Source organism: Phyllobates terribilis, unplaced genomic scaffold (genome assembly GCF_046119375.1).
Source record: "Phyllobates terribilis strain yellow unplaced genomic scaffold, ASM4611937v1 Scaffold_11__3_contigs__length_659146591, whole genome shotgun sequence".
NCBI classification, from domain to species: domain Eukaryota; kingdom Metazoa; phylum Chordata; class Amphibia; order Anura; family Dendrobatidae; genus Phyllobates; species Phyllobates terribilis.
Genome location: NW_027362771.1, coordinates 596,748,018 through 596,774,380, shown reverse-complemented (window position 1 = coordinate 596,774,380; position 26,363 = coordinate 596,748,018). Strand labels below are relative to the sequence as shown.

Genomic DNA, 26,363 nt, shown 5'->3' with positions numbered 1-26,363 from the left:
TACAAGAATATAACTACTATAATACTGCTCGTATGTACAAGAATATAACTACTATAATACTGCTCCTATGTACAAGAATATAACTACTATAATACTGCTCCTATGTACAAGAATATAACTACTATAATACTGCTCCTATGTACAAGAATATAACTAGCATAATACTGCCCCTATGTACAAGAATATAACTACTATAATACTGCTCCTATGTACAAGAATATGACTACTATAATGCTGCCTCCTATATACAAGAATATAACTACTATAATACTGCCTCCATGTACAAGAATATGACTACCATAATACTGCTCCTATGTACAAAATATAACTACTATAATACTGCTCCTATGTACAAGAATATAACTACTATAATACTGCTCCCTATGTACAAGAATATAACTGCTATAATGCTGCTCCTGTGTACAAGAATATAACTACTATAATACTGCTCCCTATGTACAAGAATATAACTACTATAATACTGCTCCTATGTACAAGAATATAACTACTATAATGCTGCTCCTATGTACAAGAATATAACTACTATAATAATGCCCCTATGTACAAGAATATAACTACTATAATACTGCTCCTATGTACAAGAATATAACTACTATAATAATTCCCCAATGTACAAGAATATAACTACTATAATACTGCCCCCTATGTACAAGAATATAACTACTATAATACTGCTCCCTATGTACAAGAATATAACTACTATAATACTGCCCCCTATGTACAAGAATATAACTACTATAATACTGCCCCCTATGTACAAGAATATAACTACTATAATACTGCCCCCTATGTAAAAGAATATAACTACTATAATACTGCCCCTATGTACAAGAATATAACTACTATAATACTGTCCCTATGTACAAGAATATAACTACTATAATACTGCCCCTATGTACAAGAATATAACTACTATAATACTGTCCCTATGTACAAGTATATAACTACTATAATACTGTCCCTATGTACAAGAATATAACTACTATAATACTGCTCCTATGTACAAGAATATAACTACTATAATACTGCCCCCTATGTACAAGAATATAACTACTATAATACTGCCCCCTATGTGCAAGAATATAACTACTATAATACTGCCCCCTATGTACAAGAATATAACTACTATAATACTGTCCCTATGTACAAGAATATAACTACTATAATACTGTCCCTATGTACAAGTATATAACTACTATAATACTGCTCCTATGTACAAGAATATAACTACTATAATACTGCCCCCTATGTACAAGAATATAACTACTATAATACTGTCCCTATGTACAAGAATATAACTACTATAATACTGTCCCTATGTACAAGTATATAACTACTATAATACTGCTCCTATGTACAAGAATATAACTACTATAATACTGCCCCCTATGTACAAGAATATAACTACTATAATACTGTCCCTATGTACAAGAATATAACTACTATAATACTGTCCCCTATGTACAGGAATATAACTACTATAATACTGCTCCTATGTACAAGAATATAACTACTATAATACTGTCCCTATGTGCAAGAATATAACTACTATAATACTGCTCTTATATACAAGAATATAACTACAATAATACTGCTCCTATGTACAAGACTATAACTACTATAATACTGCCCCCTATGTACAAGAATATAACTACTATAATACTGCTCCCTATGTACAAGAATATAACTGCTATAATACTGCCCCTATATATAAGAATATAACTACTATAATACTGCCCCCTATGTAAAAGAATATAACTACTATAATACTGCTCCTATGTACAAGAATATAACTACCATAATACTGCCCCTATGTACAAGAATATAACTACTATAATACTGCTCCTATGTACAAGAATATAACTACTATAATACTGCTCCTATGTACAAGAATATAACTACTATACTACTGCCCCCATGTACAAGAATATAACTACTATAACACTGCCCCCTATGTACAAGAATATAACTACTATAATACTGCTCCTGTGTACAAGAATATAACTACTATAATACTGCCCCCTATGTACAAGAATATAACTGCTATAATACTGCACCCTATTTACAAGAATATAACTGCTATAATACTGCTCCTATGTACAAGAATATAACTACTATAATACTGCTCCTATATACAAGAATATAACTACTATAATACTGCTCCTATGTACAAGAATAGAACTACTATAATACTGCCCCCTATGTACAAGAATATAACTACTATAATACTGCTCCTATGTACAAGAATATAACTACTATAATACTGCCCCTATGTACAAGAATATAACTACTGTAATACTGCCCCCTATGTACAAGAATATAACTACTATAATACTGCCCCTATGTACAAGATTATAACTACTATAATACTGCTCCTATGTACAAGAATATAACTACTATAATACTGCCACCTATGTACAAGAATATAGCTACTATAATACTGCTCCTATGTACAAGAATATAACTACTATAATACTGCCCCCTATGTACAAGAATATAACTACTATAATACTGCTCCTATGTACAAGAATATAACTACTATAATACTGCTCTTATGTACAAGAATATAACTACTATAATACTGCTCCTATGTACAAAAATATAACTACTATAATACTGCCCCTATGTACAAGAATATAACTACTATAATACTGTCCCTATGTACAAGAATATAACTACTATAATACTGCTCCCTATGTACAAGAATATAACTACTATAATTCTGCTCCTATGTACAAGACTATAACTACTATAATACTGCCCCCTATGTACAAGAATATAACTACTATAATACTGCCCCCTATGTACAAGAATATAACTGCTATAATACTGCTCCTATGTACAAGAATATAACTACTATAATACTGCTCCTTTATACAAGAATATAACTACTATAATACTGCTCCTATGTACAAGAATATAACTACTATAATACTGCCCCCTATGTACAAGAATATAACTACTATAATACTGCTCCTATGTACAAGAATATAACTACTATAATACTGCTCCTATGTACAAGAATATAACAACTATAATACTGCTCCTATGTACAAGAATATAACTACTATAATACTGCCCCCTATGTACAAAAATATAACTACTATAATACTGCCCCCTATGTACAAGAATATAACTACTATAATACTGCTCCTATGTACAAGACTATAACTACTATAATATTGCCCCCTATGTACAAGAAGAAAACTACTATAATACTGCCCCTATGTACAAGAATATAACTACTCTAATACTGCCCCCTATGTACAAGAATATAACTACTATAATACTGCTCCTATGTACAAGAATATAACTACTATAATACTGCCCCCTATGTACAAGAATATAACTACTATAATACTGCCCCCTATGTGCAAGAATATAACTACTATAATACTGCCCCCTATGTACAAGAATATAACTACTATAATACTGTCCCTATGTACAAGAATATAACTACTATAATACTGTCCCTATGTACAAGAATATAACTACTATAATACTGCTCCTATGTACAAGAATATAACTACTATAATACTGCCCCCTATGTACAAGAATATAACTACTATAAAACTGCCCCCTATGTGCAAGAATATAACTACTATAATACTGCCCCCTATGTACAAGAATATAACTACTATAATACTGTCCCTATGTACAAGAATATAACTACTATAATACTGCTCCTATGTACATGAATATAACTACTATAATACTGCCCTCTATGTACAAGAATATAACTACTATAATACTGCCCTCTATGTACAAGAATATAACTGCTATAATACTGCTCCTATGTACAAGATTATAACTGCTATAGTACTGCCCCTATGTACAAGAATATAACTACTATAATACTGCCCTCTATGTACAAGAATATAACTGCTATAATACTGCTCCTATGTACAAGATTATAACTGCTATAGTACTGCTCCTATGTACAAGAATATAACTAGTATAATACTGCTCCTATGTACAAGAATATAACTACTATAATGCTGCTCCTATGTACAAGAATATAACTACTATAATACTGCCCCCTATGTAAAAGAATATAACTGCTATAATACTGCCCCCTATGTACAAGAATATAACTAATATAATACTGCCCCCTATGTACAAGAATATAACTGCTATAATATTGCTTCTATGTACAAGAATATAACTGCTATAATACTGCTCCTATGTACAAGAATATAACTACCATAATACTTCCCCCTATGTACAAGAATATAACTACTATAATACTGCTCGTATGTACAAGAATATAACTACTATAATACTGCTCCTATGTACAAGAATATAACTACTATAATACTGCTTCTATGTACAAGAATATAACTACTATAATACTGCTCCTATGTACAAGAATATAACTAGCATAATACTGCCCCTATGTACAAGAATATAACTACTATAATACTGCTCCTATGTACAAGAATATAACTACTATAATGCTGCCTCCTATATACAAGAATATAACTACTATAATACTGCCTCCATGTACAAGAATATGACTACCATAATACTGCTCCTATGTACAAGAATATAACTACTATAATACTGCTCCTATGTACAAGAATATAACTACTATAATACTGCTCCCTATGTACAAGAATATAACTGCTATAATGCTGCTCCTGTGTACAAGAATATAACTACTATAATACTGCTCCCTATGTACAAGAATATAACTACTATAATACTGCCCCCTATGTACAAGAATATAACTACTATAATGCTGCTCCTATGTACAAGAATATAACTACTATAATAATGCCCCTATGTACAAGAATATAACTACTATAATACTGCTCCTATGTACAAGAATATAACTACTATAATAATTCCCCAATGTACAAGAATATAACTACTATAATACTGCCCCCTATGTACAAGAATATAACTACTATAATACTGCTCCCTATGTACAAGAATATAACTACTATAATACTGCCCCCTATGTACAAGAATATAACTACTATAATACTGCCCCCTATGTACAAGAATATAACTACTATAATACTGCCCCCTATGTAAAAGAATATAACTACTATAATACTGCCCCTATGTACAAGAATATAACTACTATAATACTGTCCCTATGTACAAGAATATAACTACTATAATACTGCCCCTATGTACAAGAATATAACTACTATAATACTGTCCCTATGTACAAGAATATAACTACTATAATACTGCTCCTATGTACAAGAGTATAACTACTATAATACTTCTCCTATGTACAAGAATATAATTACTATAATACTGCTCCCTATGTACAAGAATATAACTACTATAATACTGTCCACTATATACAAGAATATAACTACTATAATACTGCTCCTATGTGCAAGAATATAACTACTATAATACTGCCCCTATATACAAGAATATAACTACTATAATACTGCCCCTATATACAATAATATAACTACTATAATACTGCTCCTATGTACAAGAATATAACTACTATAATACTGCCCCTATATACAAGAATATAACTACTATACTACTGCCCCTATATACAAGAATATAACTACTATAATACTGCTCCTATGTGCAAGAATATAACTACTATAATACTACCCCTATATACAAGAACATAACTACAATAATACTGCTCCTATGGACAAGAATATAACTACTATAATACTGCTCCTATGTACAAGAATATAACTACTATAATACTGCTCCTATGTACAAGAATATAACTACTATAATACTGCTCCTATGTGCAAGAATATAACAATTATAATACTGCCCCCTATGTACAAGAATATAACTACTATAATACTGTCCACTATATACAAGAATATAACTACTATAATACTGCTCCTATGTGCAAGAATATAACTACTATAATACTGCCCCTATATACAAGAATATAACTACTATAATACTGTCCACTATATACAATATAACTACTATAATACTGCTCCTATGTACAAGAATATAACTACTATAATACTGCTCCTATGTACAAGAATATAACTACTATAATACTGCTCCTATGTGCAAGAATATAAGTACTATAATACTGCCCCTATATACAAGAATATAAGTACTATAATACTGCTACTATGTACAAGAATATAACTACTATTATACTGCGCCCTATGTACAAGAATATAACTATAATACTGCCCCTATGTACAAGAATATAACTACTATAATACTGCCCCCATGTACAAGACTATAACTACTATAATAGTGCCACTATATACAAGAATATAGCTACTATAATACTTCTCCTATGTACAAGAATATAACTACTATAATACTGCTCCCTATGTACAAGAATATAACTACTATAATACTGTCCACTATATACAAGAATATAACTACTATAATACTGCTCCTATGTACAAGAATATAACTACTATAATACTGCTCCTATGTGCAAGAATATAACTACTATAATACTGCCCCCTATGTACAAGAATATAACTACTATAATACTGCTCCTATGTACAAGAATATAACTACTATAATACTGCTCCCTATGTACAAGAATATAACTACTGTAATACTGCCCCCTATGTACAAGAATATAACTACTGTAATACTGCCCCCTATGTACAAGAATATAGCTACTATAATACTGCTCCCAATCTACAAGAATATAACTACTATAATACTGCCCCCTATGTACAAGAATATAACTACTATAATACTGCCCCCTATGTACAAGAATATAACTACTATAATACTGCCCCCTATGTGCAAGAATATAACTACTATAATACTGCTCCTATGTACAAGAATATAACTACTATAATACTGCTCCTATGTACAAGAATATAACTACTATAATACTGCCCCCTATGTACAAGAATATAACTGCTATAATTCTGCTCCTATGTACAAGAATATAACTACTATAATACTGCCCCCTATGTACAAGAATATAACTACTATAATACTGCTCCTATATACAAGAATATAACTACTATAATACTACTCCTGTGTACAAGAATATAACTACTATAATACTGCTCCTATGTACAAGAATATAACTACTATAATACTGCCCCTATGTACAAGAATATAACTACTATAATACTGCTCCTATATACAAGAATATAACTACTATAATACTGCTCCTATGTACAAGAATATAACTACTATAATACTGCTCCCTATGTACAAGAATATAACTACTATAATACTGCTCCTATGTACAAGAATATAACTACTCTAATACTGCTCCTATGTACAAGAATATAACTACTATAATACTGCCCCTATGTACAAGAATATAACTACTATACTACTGCCCCCATGTACAAGAATATAACTACTATAATACTGCTCCCTATGTACAAGACTATAACTACTATAATACTGCTCGTATCTACAAGAATATAACTACTATAATACTGCTCGTATGTACAAGAATATAACTACTATAATACTGCTCCTATGTACAAGAATATAACTACTATAATACTGCTCCTATGTACAAGAATATAACTACTATAATACTGCTCCTATGTTCAAGAATATAACTACTATAATACTGCTCCTATGTACAAGAATATAACTACTATAATACTGCTCATATGTACAAGAATATAACTACTATAATACTGCCCCCTATGTGCAAGAATATAACTACTATAATACTGCCCCTATGTACAAGAATATAACTACTATAATACTGCCCCCTATGTACAAGAATATAACTACTATAATACTGCCCCCTATGTACAAGAATATAACTACTATAATACTGCCCCTATGTACAAGAATATAACTACTATAATACTGCTCCCTATGTACAAGAATATAACTACTATAATACTGCTCCCTATGTACAGGAATATAACTACTATAATACTGCCCCCTATGTACAAGAATATAACTACTATAATACTGCCCCCTATGTACAAGAATATAACTACTATAATACTGCCCCTATGTACAAGAATATAACTACTATAATACTGCTCCCTATGTACAGGAATATAACTTCTATAATACTGTCCCCTATGTACAAGAATATAACTACTATAATACTGCCCCCTATGTACAAGAATATAACTACTATAATACTGTCCCCTATGTACAAGAATGTAACTACTATAATACTGCCCCTATGTACAAGAATATAACTACTATAATACTGCCCCTATGTACAAGAATATAACTACTATAATACTGCCCCCTATGTACAAGAATATAACTACTATAATACTGCTCCTATGTACAAGAATATAACTACTATAATACTGCTCCTATGTACAAGAATATAACTACTATAATACTGCCCCCTATGTACAAGAATATAACTACTATAATACTGCTCCTATGTACAAGAATATAACTACTATAATACTGCTCCCTATGTACAAGAATATAACTACTATAATACTGCTCATATGTACAAGAATATAACTACTATAATACTGCCCCTATGTACAAGAATATAACTACTATAATAATGGCCCCTATGTACAAGAATATAACTACTATAATACTGCCCCCTATGTACAAGAATATAACTACTATAATACTGCTCCTATGCACAAGATTATAACTACTATAATACTGCACCTATGTACAAGAATATAACTACTATAATACTGCCTCTATGTACAAGAATATAACTACTATAATACTGCTCCTATGTACAAGAATATAACTACTATAATACTGCTCCCTATGTACAAAAATATAACTACTATAATACTGGTCATATGTACAAGAATATAACTACTATAATACTGCTCCTATGTACAAGAATATAACTACTATAATACTGCTCCTATGTACAAGAATATAACTACTATAATACTGCCCCCTATGTACAAGAATATAACTACTATAATACTTCCTCCTATGTACAAGAATATAACTACTATAATACTTCCTCCTATGTACAAGAATATAACTACTATAATACTGCTCCTATGTACAAGAATATAACTACTATAATACTGCTCCTATGTACAAGAATATAACTACTATAATACTGCTCCTATGTACAAGAATATAACTACTATAATACTGCCCTCTATGTACAAGAATATAACTACTATAATACTTCCTCCTATGTACAAGAATATAACTACTATAATACTTCTCCTATGTACAAGAATATAACTATTATAATACTGCTCCTATGTACAAGAATATAACTACTATAATACTGCCCCTATGTACAAGAATATAACTACTATTATACTGCCCCCTATGTACAAGAATATAACTACTATAATACTGCCCCCTATGTACAAGAATATAACTACTATAATACTGCCCCCTATGTACAAGAATATAACTACCATAATACTGCTCCTATGTACAAGAATATAACTACTATAATACTGCGCCCTATGTAGAATAATATAACTACTATAATACTGCTCCTATGTACAAGAATATAACTACCATAATACTGCTCCTATGTACAAGAATATAACTACCATAATACTTCTCCTATGTACAAGAATATAACTACTATAATACTGCGCCCTATGTAGAATAATATAACTACTATAATACTGCCCCTATGTACAAGAATATAACTACTATAATACTGCAGCTATATACAAGAATATAACTACTATAATACTACTCCTGTGTACAAGAATATAACTACTATAATACTGCCTCGTATGTACAAGAATATAACTACTATAATACTACCCCCTAGGTACAAGAATATAACTATTATTATACTGCTCCTATGTATAAGAATATAACTACTATAATATTGCTCCTATGTACAAGAATATAACTACTATAATACTGCCCCCTATGTACAAGAATATTACTACTATAATACTGCTCCTATGTACAGGAATATAACTACTATAATACTGCTCCTATGTACAAGAATATAACTACTATAATACTGCTCCCTATGTACAAGAATATAACTACTATAATACTACCCCCTATGTACAAGAATATAACTACTATAATACTGCTGCTATGTAGAATAATATATCTACTATAATACTGCTCCTATGTACAAGAATATAACTACTCTAATACTGCTCCTATGTACAATAATATAACTACTATAATACTGCTCCTATGTACAAGAATATAACTACTATAATACTGCTCCTATGTACAAGAATATAACTACTATAATACTGCGCCCTATGTAGAATAATATAACTACTATAATACTGCCCCTATGTACAAGAATATAACTACTATAATACTGCAGCTATATGCAAGAATATAACTACTGTAATACTGCCCCTATGTACAAGAATATAACTACTATAATACTATTCCTGTGTACAAGAATATAACTACTATAATACTGCCCCTATGTACAAGAATATAACTACTATAATACTGCAGCTATATACAAGAATATAACTACTATAGTACTACTCCTGTGTACAAGAATATAACTACTATAATACTGCTCCTATGTACAAGAATATAACTACTATAATACTGCTCCTATGTATAAGAATATAACTACTATAATATTGCTCCTATGTACAAGAATATAACTACTATAATACTGCCTCCTATGTACAAGAATATAACTACTATAATATTGCTCCTATGTATAAGAATATAACTACTATAATACTGCGCCCTATGTAGAATAATATAACTACTATAATACTGCTCCTATGTACAATAATATATCTACTATAATACTGCTCCTATGTACAAGAATATAACTACTATAATACTGCGCCCTATGTAGAATAATATAACTACTATAATACTGCCCCTATGTACAAGAATATAACTACTATAATACTGCAGCTATATACAAGAATATAACTACTGTAATACTGCCCCTATGTACAAGAATATAACTACTATAATACTGCAGCTATATACAAGAATATAACTACTGTAATACTGCCCCTATGTACAAGAATATAACTACTATAATACTACTCCTGTGTACAAGAATATAACTACTATAATACTGCTCCTATGTACAAGAATATAACTACTATAATACTGCTGCTATGTAGAATAATATATCTACTATAATACTGCTCCTATGTATAAGAATATAACTACTATAATATTGCCTCCTATGTACAAGAATATAACTACTATAATACTGCTCCTATGTATAAGAATATAACTACTATAATACTGCTCCTATGTACAAGAATATAACTACTATAATACTGCAGCTATATACAAGAATATAACTACTATAATACTACTCCTGTGTACAAGAATATAACTACTATAATACTGCTCCTATGTACAAGAATATAACTACTATAATACTGCTCCTATGTACAAGAATATAACTACTATAATACTGCTCCTATGTACAAGAATATAACTACTATAATACTGCTCCTATGTATAAGAATATAACTACTATAATATTGCTCCTATGTACAAGATTATAACTACTATAATACTGCCTCCTATGTACAAGAATATAACTACTATAATATTGCTCCTATGTACAAGAATATAACTACTATAATACTGCGCCCTATGTAGAATAATATAACTACTATAATACTGCTCCTATGTCCAATAATATAACTACTATAATACTGCTCCTATGTACAAGAATATAACTACTATAATACTGCTCCTATGTACAAGAATATAACTACTATAATACTGCGCCCTATGTAGAATAATAAAACTACTATAATACTGACCCTATGTACAAGAATATAACTACTATAATACTGCAGCTATATACAAGAATATAACTACTATAATACTGCTCCTATGTACAAGAATATAACTCCTATAATACTGCTCCTATGTACAAGAATATAACTACTATAATACTGCCCCCTATGTACAAGAATATAACTACTATAATACTGCCCCTATGTACAAGAATATAACTACTATAATACTGCCCCCTATGTACAAGAATATTACTACTATAATACTGCTCCTATGTACAGGAATATAACTACTATAATACTGCTCCCTATGTACAAGAATATAACTACTATAATACTACCCCCTATGTACAAGAATATAACTACTATAATACTGCTGCTATGTAAAATAATATAACTACTATAATACTGCTCCTATGTACAAGAATATAACTACTATAATACTACCCCCTTTGTACAAGAATATAACTACTATAATACTGCTGCTATGTAGAATAATATAACTACTATAATACTGCTCCTATGTACAAGAATATAACTACTATAATACTACCCCCTATGTACAAGAATATAACTACTATAATACTGCCCCTATGTACAAGAATATAACTACTATAATACTGCCCCCTATGTACAAGAATATTACTACTATAATAATGCTCCTATGTACAGGAATATAACTACTATAATACTGCTCCCTATGTACAAGAATATAACTACTATAATACTACCCCCTATGTACAAGAATATAACTACTATAATACTGCTATGTAGAATAATATATCTACTATAATACTGCTCCTATGTACAAGAATATAACTACTATAATACTGCTGCTATGTAGAATAATATATCTACTATAATACTGCTCCTATGTACAAGAATATAACTACTATAATACTGCTCCTATGTACAAGAATATAACTACTATAATACTGCTCCTATGTACAAGCATATAACTACTATAATACTGCCCCCTATGTACAAGAATATAACTACTATAATACTACTCCTGTGTACAAGAATATAACTACTATAATACTGCTCCTATGTACAAGAATATAACTACTATAATACTGCCCCTATGTACAAGAATATAACTACTATAATACTGCTGCTATGTAGAATAATATATCTACTATAATACTGCTCCTATGTATAAAAATATAACTACTATAATATTGCTCCTATGTACAAGAATATAACTACTATAATACTGCTCCTATGTTCAAGAATATAACTACTATAATACTACTCCTATGTACAAGAATATAACTACTATAATACTGCCTCCTATGTACAAGAATATAACTACTATAATACTGCTCCTATGTATAAGAATATAACTACTATAATACTGCTCCTATGTACAAGAATATAACTACTATAATACTGCCCCTATGTACAAGAATATAACTACTATAATACTGCAGCTATATACAAGAATATAACTACTATAATACTACTCCTGTGTACAAGAATATAACTACTATAATACTGCTCCTATGTACAAGAATATAACTACTATAATAATGCTCCTATGTATAAGAATATAACTACTATAATATTGCTCCTATGTACAAGAATATAACTACTATAATACTGCCTCCTATGTACAAGAATATAACTACTATAATATTGCTCCTATGTATAAGAATATAACTACTATAATACTGCGCCCTATGTAGAATAATATAACTACTATAATACTGCTCCTATGTACAATAATATAACTACTATAATACTGCTCCTATGTACAAGAATATAACTACTATAATACTGCGCCCTATGTAGAATAATAAAACTACTATAATACTGACCCTATGTACAAGAATATAACTACTATAATACTGCAGCTATATACAAGAATATAACTACTGTAATACTGCCCCTATGTACAAGAATATAACTACTATAATACTACTCCTGTGTACAAGAATATAACTACTATAATACTGCTCCTATGTACAAGAATATAACTACTATAATACTGCTCCTATGTACAAGAATATAACTACTATAATACTGCCCCCTATGTACAAGAATATAACTACTATAATACTGCCCCTATGTACAAGAATATAACTACTATAATACTGCCCCTATGTACAAGAATATAACTACTATAATACTGCCCCCTATGTACAAGAATATTACTACTATAATACTGCTCCTATGTACAGGAATATAACTACTATAATACTGCTCCCTATGTACAAGAATATAACTACTATAATACTACCCCCTATGTACAAGAATATAACTACTATAATACTGCTGCTATGTAAAATAATATAACTACTATAATACTGCTCCTATGTACAAGAATATAACTGCTATAATACTACCCCCTATGTACAAGAATATAACTATTATAATACTGCTGCTATGTAGAATAATATATCTACTATAATACTGCTCCTATGTACAAGAATATAACTACTATAATACTGCTCCTATGTACAAGAATATAACTACTATAACACTGCTCCTATGTACAAGCATATAACTACTATAATACTGCCCCCTATGTACAAGAATATAACTACTATAATACTGCTCCTATGTACAAGAATATAACTACTATAATGCTGCTCCTATGTACAAGAATATAACTACTATAATACTGCTGCTATGTAGAATAATATAACTACTATAATACTGCTCCTTTGTACAAGAATATAACTACTATAATACTGCTGCTATGTAGAATAATATATCTACTATAATACTGCTCCTATGTACAAGAATATAACTACTATAATACTGCTCTTATGTACAAGAATATAACTACTATAATACTGCTCCTGTGTACAAGAATATAACTACTATAATACTGCCCCCTATGTATAAGAATATAACTACTATAATACTGCTCCAATGTATAAGAATATAACTACTATAATACTGCCCCCTATGTACAAGAATATAACTACTATAATACTGCTCCAATGTATAAGAATATAACTACTATAATACTGCCCCCTATGTACAAGAATATAACTACTATAATACAGCTTCTATGTACAAGAATATAACTACTATAATACTGCTCCTATGTAGAAGAATATATCTACTATAATACTGCCCCTATGTACAAGAATATAACTACTATAATACTGCCCCCTATGTACAAGAATATAACTACTATAATACAGCTTCTATGTACAAGAATATAACTACTATAATACTGCTCCTATGTACAAGAATATAACTACTATAATACTGCCACCTATGTACAAGAATATATCTACTATAATACTGCTCCTATGTACCAGAATATAACTACTATAATACTGCTCCCTATGTACAAGAATATAACTACTATAATACTGCTACTATGTACAAGAATATAACTACTATAATACTGCCCCTATGTACAAGACTATAACTACTATAATACTGCCCCCTATGTACAAGAATATAACTACTATAATACAGCTTCTATGTACAAGAATATAACTTCTATAATACTGCTCCTATGTACAAGAATATAACTACTATAATACTGCCACCTATGTACAAGAATATATCTACTATAATACTGCTCCTATGTACAAGAATATAACTACTATAATACTGCTCCTTATGTACAACAATATAACTACTATAATACTGCTACTATGTACAAGAATATAACTACTATAATACTGCTCCCTATGTACAAGGATATAACTACTATAATACTGCCCCTATGTACAAGAATATAACTACTATAATACTGCCCCCTATGTACAAGAATATAACTACTATAATACAGCTTCTATGTACAAGAATATAACTACTATAATACTGCTCCTATGTACAAGAATATAACTACTATAATACTGCCACCTATGTACAAGAATATATCTACTATAATACTGCTCCTATGTACAAGAATATAACTACTATAATACTGCCACCTATGTACAAGAATATATCTACTATAATACTGCTCCTATGTACTAGAATATAACTACTATAAAACTGCCACCTATGTACAAGAATATATCTACTATAATACTGCTCCTATGTACAAGAATATAACTACTATAATACTGCTCCTATGTACAAGAATATATCTACTATAATACTGCTCCTATGTACAAGAATATAACTACTATAATACTGCTACTATGTACAAGAATATAACTACTATAATACTGCTCCAATGTATAAGAATATAACTACTATAATACTGCCCCCTATGTACAAGAATATAACTACTATAATACTGCTCCAATGTATAAGAATATAACTACTATAATACTGCCCCCTATGTACAAGAATATAACTACTATAATACAGCTTCTATGTACAAGAATATAACTACTATAATACTGCTCCTATGTACAAGAATATATCTACTATAATACTGCCCCTATGTACAAGAATATAACTACTATAATACTGCCCCCTATGTACAAGAATATAACTACTATAATACAGCTTCTATGTACAAGAATATAACTACTATAATACTGCTCCTATGTACAAGAATATAACTACTATAATACTGCCACGTATGTACAAGAATATATCTACTATAATACTGCTCCTATGTACAAGAATATAACTACTATAATACTGCTCCCTATGTACAAGAATATAACTACTATAATACTGCTCCCTATGTACAAGAATATAACTACTATAATACTGCTCCTATGTACAAGAATATATCTACTATAATACTGCCCCTATGTACAAGAATATAACTACTATAATACTGCCCCCTATGTACAAGAATATAACTACTATAATACAGCTTCTATGTACAAGAATATAACTACTATAATACTGCTCCTATGTACAAGAATATAACTACTATAATACTGCCACCTATGTACAAGAATATATCTACTATAATACTGCTCCTGTGTACAAGAATATAACTACTATAATACTGCCCCTATGTACAAGAATATAACTACTATAATACTGCTCCCTATGTACAAGAATATAACTACTATAATACTGCCCCTATGTACAAGAATATAACTACTATAATACTGCCCCTATGTACAAGAATATAACTACTATAATACTGCCCCCTATGTACAAGAATATAACTACTATTATACAGCTTCTATGTACAAGAATATAACTACTATAATACTGCCACCTATGTACAAGAATATATCTACTATAATACTGCCCCCTATGTACAAGAATATAACTACTATAATACTGCTCCAATGTATAAGAATATAACTACTATAATACTGCCCCCTATGTACAAGAATATAACTACTATAATACAGCTTCTATGTACAAGAATATAACTACTATAATACTGCTCCTATGTACAAGAATATATCTACTATAATACTGCCCCTATGTACAAGAATATAACTACTATAATACTGCCCCCTATGTACAAGAATATAACTACTATAATACAGCTTCTATGTACAAGAATATAACTACTATAATACTGCCCCCTATGTACAAGAATATAACTACTATAATACTGCCCCTATGTACAAGAATACAGCTACTATAATACTGCCCCTATGTACAAGAATATAACTACTATAATACTGCCCCTATGTACAAGAATATAACTACTATAATACTGCTCCTATGTACAGGAATATAATTACTATAATACTGCCCCCTATGTACAAGAATATAACTACTATAATACTGCCCCTATGTACAAGAATATAACTACTATAATACTGCCCCTTATGTACAAGAATATAACTACTATAATACAGCCCCCTATGTACCAGAATATAACTACTATAATACTGCCTCCTATGTACAAGAATATAACTACTATAATACTGCTCCTATGTACAAGAATATAACTACTATAATACTGCCACCTATGTACAAGAATATATCTACTATAATACTGCTCCTATGTACCAGAATATAACTACTATAATACTGCTCCCTATGTACAAGAATATAACTACTATAATACTGCTACTATGTACAAGAATATAACTACTATAATACTGCCCCTATGTACAAGACTATAACTACTATAATACTGCCCCCTATGTACAAGAATATAACTACTATAATACAGCTTCTATGTACAAAAATATAACTACTATAATACTGCTCCTATGTACAAGAATATAACTACTATAATACTGCCACCTATGTACAAGAATATATCTACTATAATACTGCTCCTATGTACTAGAATATAACTACTATAATACTGTCCCCTATGTACAAGAATATAACTACTATAATACTGCCCCTATGTACAAGAATATAACTACTATAATACTGCTCCTATGTACAGGAATATAACTACTATAATACTGCCACCTATGTACAAGAATATATTCACTATAATACTGCTCCTATGTACAAGAATATAACTACTATAATACTGCTCCTATGCACAAGAATATAACTACTATAATACTGCTCCCTATGTACAAGAATATAACTACTATAATACTGCTACTATGTACAATAATATAACTACTATAATACTGCCCCTATGTACAATAATATAACTACTATAATACTGCCCCCTATGTACAAGAATATAACTACTATAATACTGCCCCTATGTACAAGTATATAACTACTATAATACTGCCCCTATGTACAAGAATATAACTACTATAATACTGCCCCCTATGTACAAGAATATAACTGCTATAATACTGCCCCCTATGTACAAGAATATAACTACTATAATACTGCCCCTATGTACAAGAATATAACTGCTATAATACTGCCCCTATGTACAAGAATATAACTACTATAATACTGCCCCCTATGTACAAGAATATAACTGCTATAATACTGCCCCCTATGTACAAGAATATAACTACTATAATACTGCCCCTATGTACAAGAATATAACTGCTATAATACTGCCCCTATGTACAAGAATATAACTACTATAATACTGCCCCTATGTACAAGAATATAACTACTATAATACTGTCCCTATGTACAAGAATATAACTACTATAATACTGCCCCCTATGTACAAGAATATAACTGCTATAATACTGCCCCCTATGTACAAGAATATAACTACTATAATACTGCCCCTATGTACAAGAATATAACTACTATAATACTGCCCCTATGTACAAGAATATAACTACTATAATACTGCTCCTATGCACAAGAATATAACTACTATAATACTGCTCCCTATGTACAAGAATATAACTACTATAATACTGCTACTATGTACAATAATATAACTACTATAATACTGCCCCTATGTACAATAATATAACTACTATAATACTGCCCCCTATGTACAAGAATATAACTACTATAATACTGCCCCTATGTACAATTATATAACTACTATAATACTGCCCCTATGTACAAGAATATAACTACTATAATACTGCCCCCTATGTACAAGAATATAACTGCTATAATACTGCCCCCTATGTACAAGAATATAACTACTATAATACTGCCCCTATGTACAAGAATATAACTGCTATAATACTGCCCCTATGTACAAGAATATAACTACTATAATACTGCCCCCTATGTACAAGAATATAACTGCTATAATACTGCCCCCTATGTACAAGAATATAACTACTATAATACTGCCCCTATGTACAAGAATATAACTGCTATAATACTGCCCCTATGTACAAGAATATAACTACTATAATACTGCCCCTATGTACAAGAATATAACTACTATAATACTGTCCCTATGTACAAGAATATAACTACTATAATACTGCCCCCTATGTACAAGAATATAACTGCTATAATACTGCCCCCTATGTACAAGAATATAACTACTATAATACTGCCCCTATGTACAAGAATATAACTACTATAATACTGCCCCTATGTACAAGAATATAACTACTATAATACTGCCCCCTATGTACAAGAATATAACTGCTATAATACTGCCCCCTATGTACAAGAATATAACTACTATAATACTGCCCCTATGTACAAGAATATAACTGCTATAATACTGCCCCTATGTACAAGAATATAACTGCTATAATACTGCCCCTATGTACAAGAATATAACTACTATAATACTGCCCCTATGTACAAGAATATAACTACTATAATACTGTCCCTATGTACAAGAATATAACTACTATAATACAGCTTCTATGTACAAAAATATAACTACTATAATACTGCTCCTATGTACAAGAATATAACTACTATAATACTGCCACCTATGTACAAGAATATATCTACTATAATACTGCTCCTATGTACTAGAATATAACTACTATAATACTGTCCCCTATGTACAAGAATATAACTACTATAATACTGCCCCTATGTACAAGAATATAACTACTATAATACTGCTCCTATGTACAGGAATATAACTACTATAATACTGCTCCTATGTACAGGAATATAACTACTATAATACTGCCCCTATGTACAAGAATATAACTACTATAATACTGTCCCCTATGTACAAGAATATAACTACTATAATACTGCCCCTATGTACAAGAATATAACTACTATAATACTGCTCCTATGTACAGGAATATAACTACTATAATACTGCCCCCTATGTACAAGAATATAACTACTATAATACTGCCCCTATGTACAAGAATATAACTACTATAATACTGCCCCCTATGTACAAGAATATAACTACTATAATACTGCCCCTATGTACAAGAATATAACTACTATAATACTGCTCCTATGTACAGTAATATAACTACTATAATACTGCCCCCTATGTACAAGAATATAACTACTATAATACTGCCCCTATGTACAAGAATATAACTACTATAATACTGCCCTCTATGTACAGGAATATAACTACTATAATACTGTCCCCTATGTACAAGAATATAACTACTATAATACTGCCCCTATGTACAAGAATATAACTACTATAATACTGCTCCAATGTACAAGAATATAACTACTATAATACTGCCCCCTATGTACAAGAATATAACTACTATAATACTGCCCCCTATGTACAAGAATATAACTGCTATAATACTGCCCCCTATGTACAAGAATATAACTACTATAATACTGCCCCTATGTACAAGAATATAACTACTATAATACTGCCCCCTATGTACAAGAATATAACTACTATAATACTGCCCTCTATGTACAGGAATATAACTACTATAATACTGCCCCTATGTACAAGAATATAACTACTATAATACTGCCCTCTATGTACAGGAATATAACTACTATAATACTGTCCCCTATGTACAAGAATATAACTACTATAATACTGCCCCTATGTACAAGAATATAACTACTATAATACTGCCCCCTATGTACAAGAATATAACTGCTATAATACTGCCCCCTATGTACAAGAATATAACTACTATAATACTGCCCCTATGTACAAGAATATAACTACTATAATACTGCCCCCTATGTACAAGAATATAACTACTATAATACTGCCCCTATGTACAAGAATATAACTACTATAATACTGCCCCTATGTACAAGAATATAACTACTATAATACTGCCCTCTATGTACAGGAATATAACTACTATAATACTGTCCCCTATGTACAAGAATATAACTACTATAATACTGCCCCTATGTACAAGAATATAACTACTATAATACTGCTCCAATGTACAAGAATATAACTACTATAATACTGCCCCCTATGTACAAGAATATAACTACTATAATACTGCTCCAATGTACAAGAATATAACTACTATAATACTGCCCCCTATGTACAAGAATATAACTACTATAATACTGCCCCTATGTACAAGAATATAACTACTATAATACTGCCCCTATGTACAAGAATATAACTACTATAATACTGCCCTCTATGTACAGGAATATAACTACTATAATACTGTCCCCTATGTACAAGAATATAACTACTATAATACTGCCCCTATGTACAAGAATATAACTACTATAATACTGCCCCCTATGTACAAGAATATAACTACTATAATACTGCCCTCTATGTACAGGAATATAACTACTATAATACTGTCCCCTATGTACAAGAATATAACTACTATAATACTGCCCCTATGTACAAGAATATAACTACTATAATACTGCCCCCTATGTACAAGAATATAACTACTATAATACTGCCCCCTATGTACAAGAATATAACTACTATAATACTGCTCCTATGTACAAGAATATAACTACTATAATACTGCCCCTATGTACAAATAACTTTCAAGATATAAATATTTAACTATTGAAATATTGTATTATTGATCTAAGTTATTTTTTACCCTTCCCTAGTTGTGTATAAGTTCCGGTCTGCCGTACTGGGGACGTTACTGGTCGGAGGATTCTTTGCCCTCGGCTCTGTCGTCCTCGTATGTCATATCTGCTGGATAAGGAAGCTTTCCCGGTAAGTTCTTGTGATGCTTCTCACGGATTATTATGACTTTTATTATTATTTTTTATCATTGAAGTGTTTTGAGCTTGCAGTAAATCTAGACATACTTGTATATTATCTGACCTCAATCATAACCTACAACTAGGAGAAAGCATTTTTGAGCCATCGCCCCATCAATATACCCAGGGGCAATATCTGGTGGTCTTTCTCTGTTTATGCTCCTTGACGTAAAAAAACGGGAGAATTTTTTTTTTTTGCATTTTTGTTCTTTTTCTAGATATAAGAATATTTTTTTGTGTAAGGCTGTGAGCGAAGATATATGTGTATTTTATAGTTTTTATCAGGAAATAGCTGAATAGAATTTTAGCAACTTGTGGGTTGGGGGATGGACCTTATGTATATACATTGAAATTACAACACCAAGAAGGAAAAGTCGTGGAAATCACAAGATGGGGACGTTGCTGACTTAAAAATGATGGAAAAATGGAAACAACGTTTTCAGAACATCTCGATTTGCCGATCCATAACCTTCCTCCCCGATGTGCTCGATGGGAGACAAGTCTGGAGACCCTGCAGCCAATGGAGCAGGTGTAGGCCACACAGGCTGCTCACAGTCATAAGAGGAGCATGATGCCTGGGGTTGTCATGTTGAAAAATGGCTCCTGGGACACTGTGGAGAAATGTCCGCACCACTGAATCCACCATTGGGAGAAGATACACATTAGATATTAGAAAAAACTTTTTGACAGTTAGGGTGATCAATGAGTGGAACAGGCTGCCACGAGAGGTGGTGAGTTCCCCTTCAATGGACGTCTTCAAACAGAGGCTGGACAGACATCTGTCTGAGATGATCTAGTGAATCCTGCTTTGAGCAGGGGGTTGGACCAGATGACCCAGGAGGTCCCTTCCAACTCTACCATTCTATGATTCTATGATTAACTCAATATTATGCCGAGCTGTTAGTTTTAGAGGTCCGGCTACTGAACATTATACCACCCCAAGCAACAATTCCCGGGGGTAGAACCCGTGATGTTCCCTTGTGGAGGCCTCGTCTTGTCCACATGGTCTTCAGACCATTGCATCTAAGACAAAAGCAGGACTCATCACTGAAGAGGACGGACCTCCACTTTAGCCTCCATCACCCTTTTGTTCTCCACCATGATGGCCTGTGAGATCAGTGGCGTGAAGTCAATGGACACCTGTGGCCTAACGTCCAGTTGGTAAAGCAATGTTGTGCAAACACCTTCTGCCTTTTGACGCCTTAGACTTCGTATTTGACATCCAATTTCACTTGTAGTACAGAACTTATCAGTCATGGAACCAGTCTCCGGTGTCCCAGGAGCTGTATTTTAACACGACAACCTCAGGCCACAAGTTGCTGGTGGTACTGAGAGCCGCCTGCGTAGACTAAACCTTCTCCCATGGCTGCAGCGTCTCCAGACTTGTCTCTCATCGAATACATTTGGCCAGTGATTACACAGGAGCTGCCAGCAGTGGATCTTGATGATTTTCCCAAGTGCATTCAGCGGCAGAACCTTCCTCAGACGACCATTAATAACCTCAGTGATAGCAGCCGAGGCTGGAGGTGCCGGGATTTCCGCACGTGGCTCAGACTCCAGACTGAAGAAATCCAGAGGCTCAGAAAATGTAGTTTCTTTATTTTTGGCGATCAGTAACGTCTCCCTCCTGTGATTTCCATTACTTTTTCTACTTGGTGTGGTAATTGCAATGTTGAGAATTATATTTATATGGCAGTAATGCAGTTTATATTTCACACATTTAATGTTTGCAGGTATCTTAATGCCTAGACAGTGCTGATGTATTTTGCTCTTGAATCTGGTTATTTTTTGCTCTTTGCAAAAAATCTGAAACAAAAATTTTATACATTGTGATATGTTTTACTTATTATTTTCTTTAAACATTTTACTATACTAGCTTTAACCTTAGAACTCACACTTACCCTAGCACTTGCCCTAACCCTATCTCTTGCTCTATCCCTAGCACTTGCTCTAACCCTATCTCTTGTTTTATCGCTTACACTTGTCCTATACCTAGCACTTGCCATAACCTTAGAACTCGCCCGAACCCTAACCCTAGCACTTGCCCAAACCCTAGCACTCGCCCTAACCAGAGGATTTGCCCTAACCCTATCTCTTCTTCTATCCTTAACACCACTTTCCCTAACCCTAGCAATTGCCCTAACCCTAGCACTCGCCTTAACCCTAGCACTTGCCCTAAGACTCGCCCTAACCCGAGGACTTGCCCTAACACTAGCACTTGCCTTAACACTTGTACCTGCGCTAACCTTAGAACTCACCCTAGCACTTGCTCTAACCCTATCTCTTGCCTTAACCCTATCTCTTGCTGTATCAATAACACTTTCCCTAACACTAGCACTTGCCCTAACCCTATCTCTTGCTCTATCAATAACACTTGCCCTAACCCTAGCACTCGCCCTAACCCTAGCACTTGCCTTAACATTAGTACGTGCACTAATCCTTGCACTTACCCTAACTCTTGAACTTGCCCTACTCCCAGCACTTGACATAACCTTAGCATTTTTCCTAACCTCAGCATTCGCCCTAACCATAGCACTCCTAGCACTTGTTATAACTCTAGCACTTGCCCTAACTTTAGAACTCACCCTCACCCAAGCACTTGCTCTAACTCTATCTCTTGCTCTAACTCTATCTCTTGCTCTAACTCTATCTCTTGCTCTAACGCTATCTCTTGCCCTAACGCTATCTCTTGCCCTAACGCTATCTCTTGCCCTAACGCTATCTCTTGCCCTAACGCTATCTCTTGCCCTAACGCTATCTCTTGCCCTAACGCTATCTCTTGCCCTAACGCTATCACTTGCCCTAACGCTATCACTTGCCCTAACGCTAGCACTTGCCCTAACGCTAGCACTTGCCCTAACGCTAGCACTTGCCCCTAACGCTAGCACTTGCCCCTAACGCTAGCACTTGCCCCTAACGCTAGCACTTGCCCCTAACGCTAGCACTTGCCCCTAACGCTAGCTATGATTAGAAAAATGTAAAAAGATAAAATGAGTTAATGAAGATAATATTGCATCTTGTGCAGGCCACATGATTCAATGCTGACTTCATTTATCACCTTATTCTAATGGTTAGAGTAACTAACGGTATAGAGTTAGGGTCTACTACATGTGGAAGTTCCTGGCTTTGTATAATGCCTCTATACTGTTACTATGTGGGTACTTTGGTTAACCTATGCTATATTTCCATAGTAGAAACTTCAATTTACGAACTACAAGACATCAAATGTTGGCTAGAAGTCGGAGATCCCGAGTGCCCTACAGAAGAACGTCACCCTCCATAAATCTCGCACATGAGCCTCCTCACGATACCGATCTACATGATGACACTCCACCACGCACCAGGGCTCGTCTCCAGCATTCACATCAACCAATCGTGCTACAACCTGAGGATCTGCCACCGCGAAATCCTACTCTGAACAGTCATTGGGCTTCTGAAGACCTTTCTCCAATAAATCCTTCATTTCGTAATGTTACACCTCTGAGGAACCATGCCATACATGAAGCCTTACCCAACCCACACCAAATCTATAGTAATATTCACCTTCGCAACAAGCAATACCCGAAAGTACGCCATGTCAAAAGCTTGCAGATTGAACCAACCATAAACCAACATCACCCTGAGGTGTTCTCGTATGAAGGTACAGACCCTCCATCATCCATACCGCATTACCATGCAAAATCATGCCCCTGGTTATTCAAGGGTACATCTTTTTCCACGGAAGATACTACTCTACATCCTTCCAGACTAAACAATCCAAGGACACCGGAATCTCCCTTCTCGACCATCAATCCCATGTACCATAGTGGAGCGGGTTGGGCTTCACATCCCAATAATCCCCCTCCAAAGTATGAAGCTTCCATAAACTTTTGAAAAACGATCATTTTATAGGAATTTTGTACATACCCCATGACATTGACTTTGAAAGGTCATCTGGTGCCAAAGGACCAAGGTTAAAGCCTCAATGATAGATACCATTTGGGAACAATTATATTCTATTTATGACTCACCCCATATGAATTAGGACCTTCTGGGTCTTATAATTCATTTTGACCAACAACGAGGGACTTGTATGTGCAAACCTTATCGAGTACTGTTTGGAAATGATCACCTTACCTCTATGCTACTGTTACTCTGCACACCTGAGCATTGGACTACTTTTAAGGACTCATGCACTGGTCAGGGACAGATTTTGGTCAATGTCATTAATGAGTGTGATGATACAGAGTAAAATCTTAATTATACCAGACATACTTTCTGATGGCAAGAGCAGCATTCCTTTAGTTTTATGTTGACTTTTTAATCTCTGTTCTTCTTTAGTTGATTAACACAGACTACTATTTTTATAACCCT

The 26,363-nt window shown here is 32.5% G+C and overlaps 1 protein-coding gene across 2 annotated transcripts in view; it reads left to right on the top strand.

Moving 5' to 3' along the window:
• LOC141167083 (uncharacterized) overlaps positions 1 to 26,125 on the top strand; it is a 50,905-nt gene extending 24,780 nt beyond the window's left edge. The window contains exons 3-4 of one of the 2 annotated variants that reach the window (XM_073654425.1): positions 21,852 to 21,963; positions 25,205 to 26,125. In XM_073654425.1, coding sequence (XP_073510526.1) covers positions 21,852 to 21,963; positions 25,205 to 25,883 — 791 coding nt within the window. In that variant the 3' untranslated portion in view covers positions 25,884 to 26,125. Of the gene's footprint in view, positions 1 to 21,851; positions 21,964 to 25,201 lie in introns of both variants that reach the window. The other variant, XM_073654424.1, reaches the window with a different exon arrangement.
• The last annotated feature ends 238 nt before the right edge of the window (positions 26,126 to 26,363 follow it).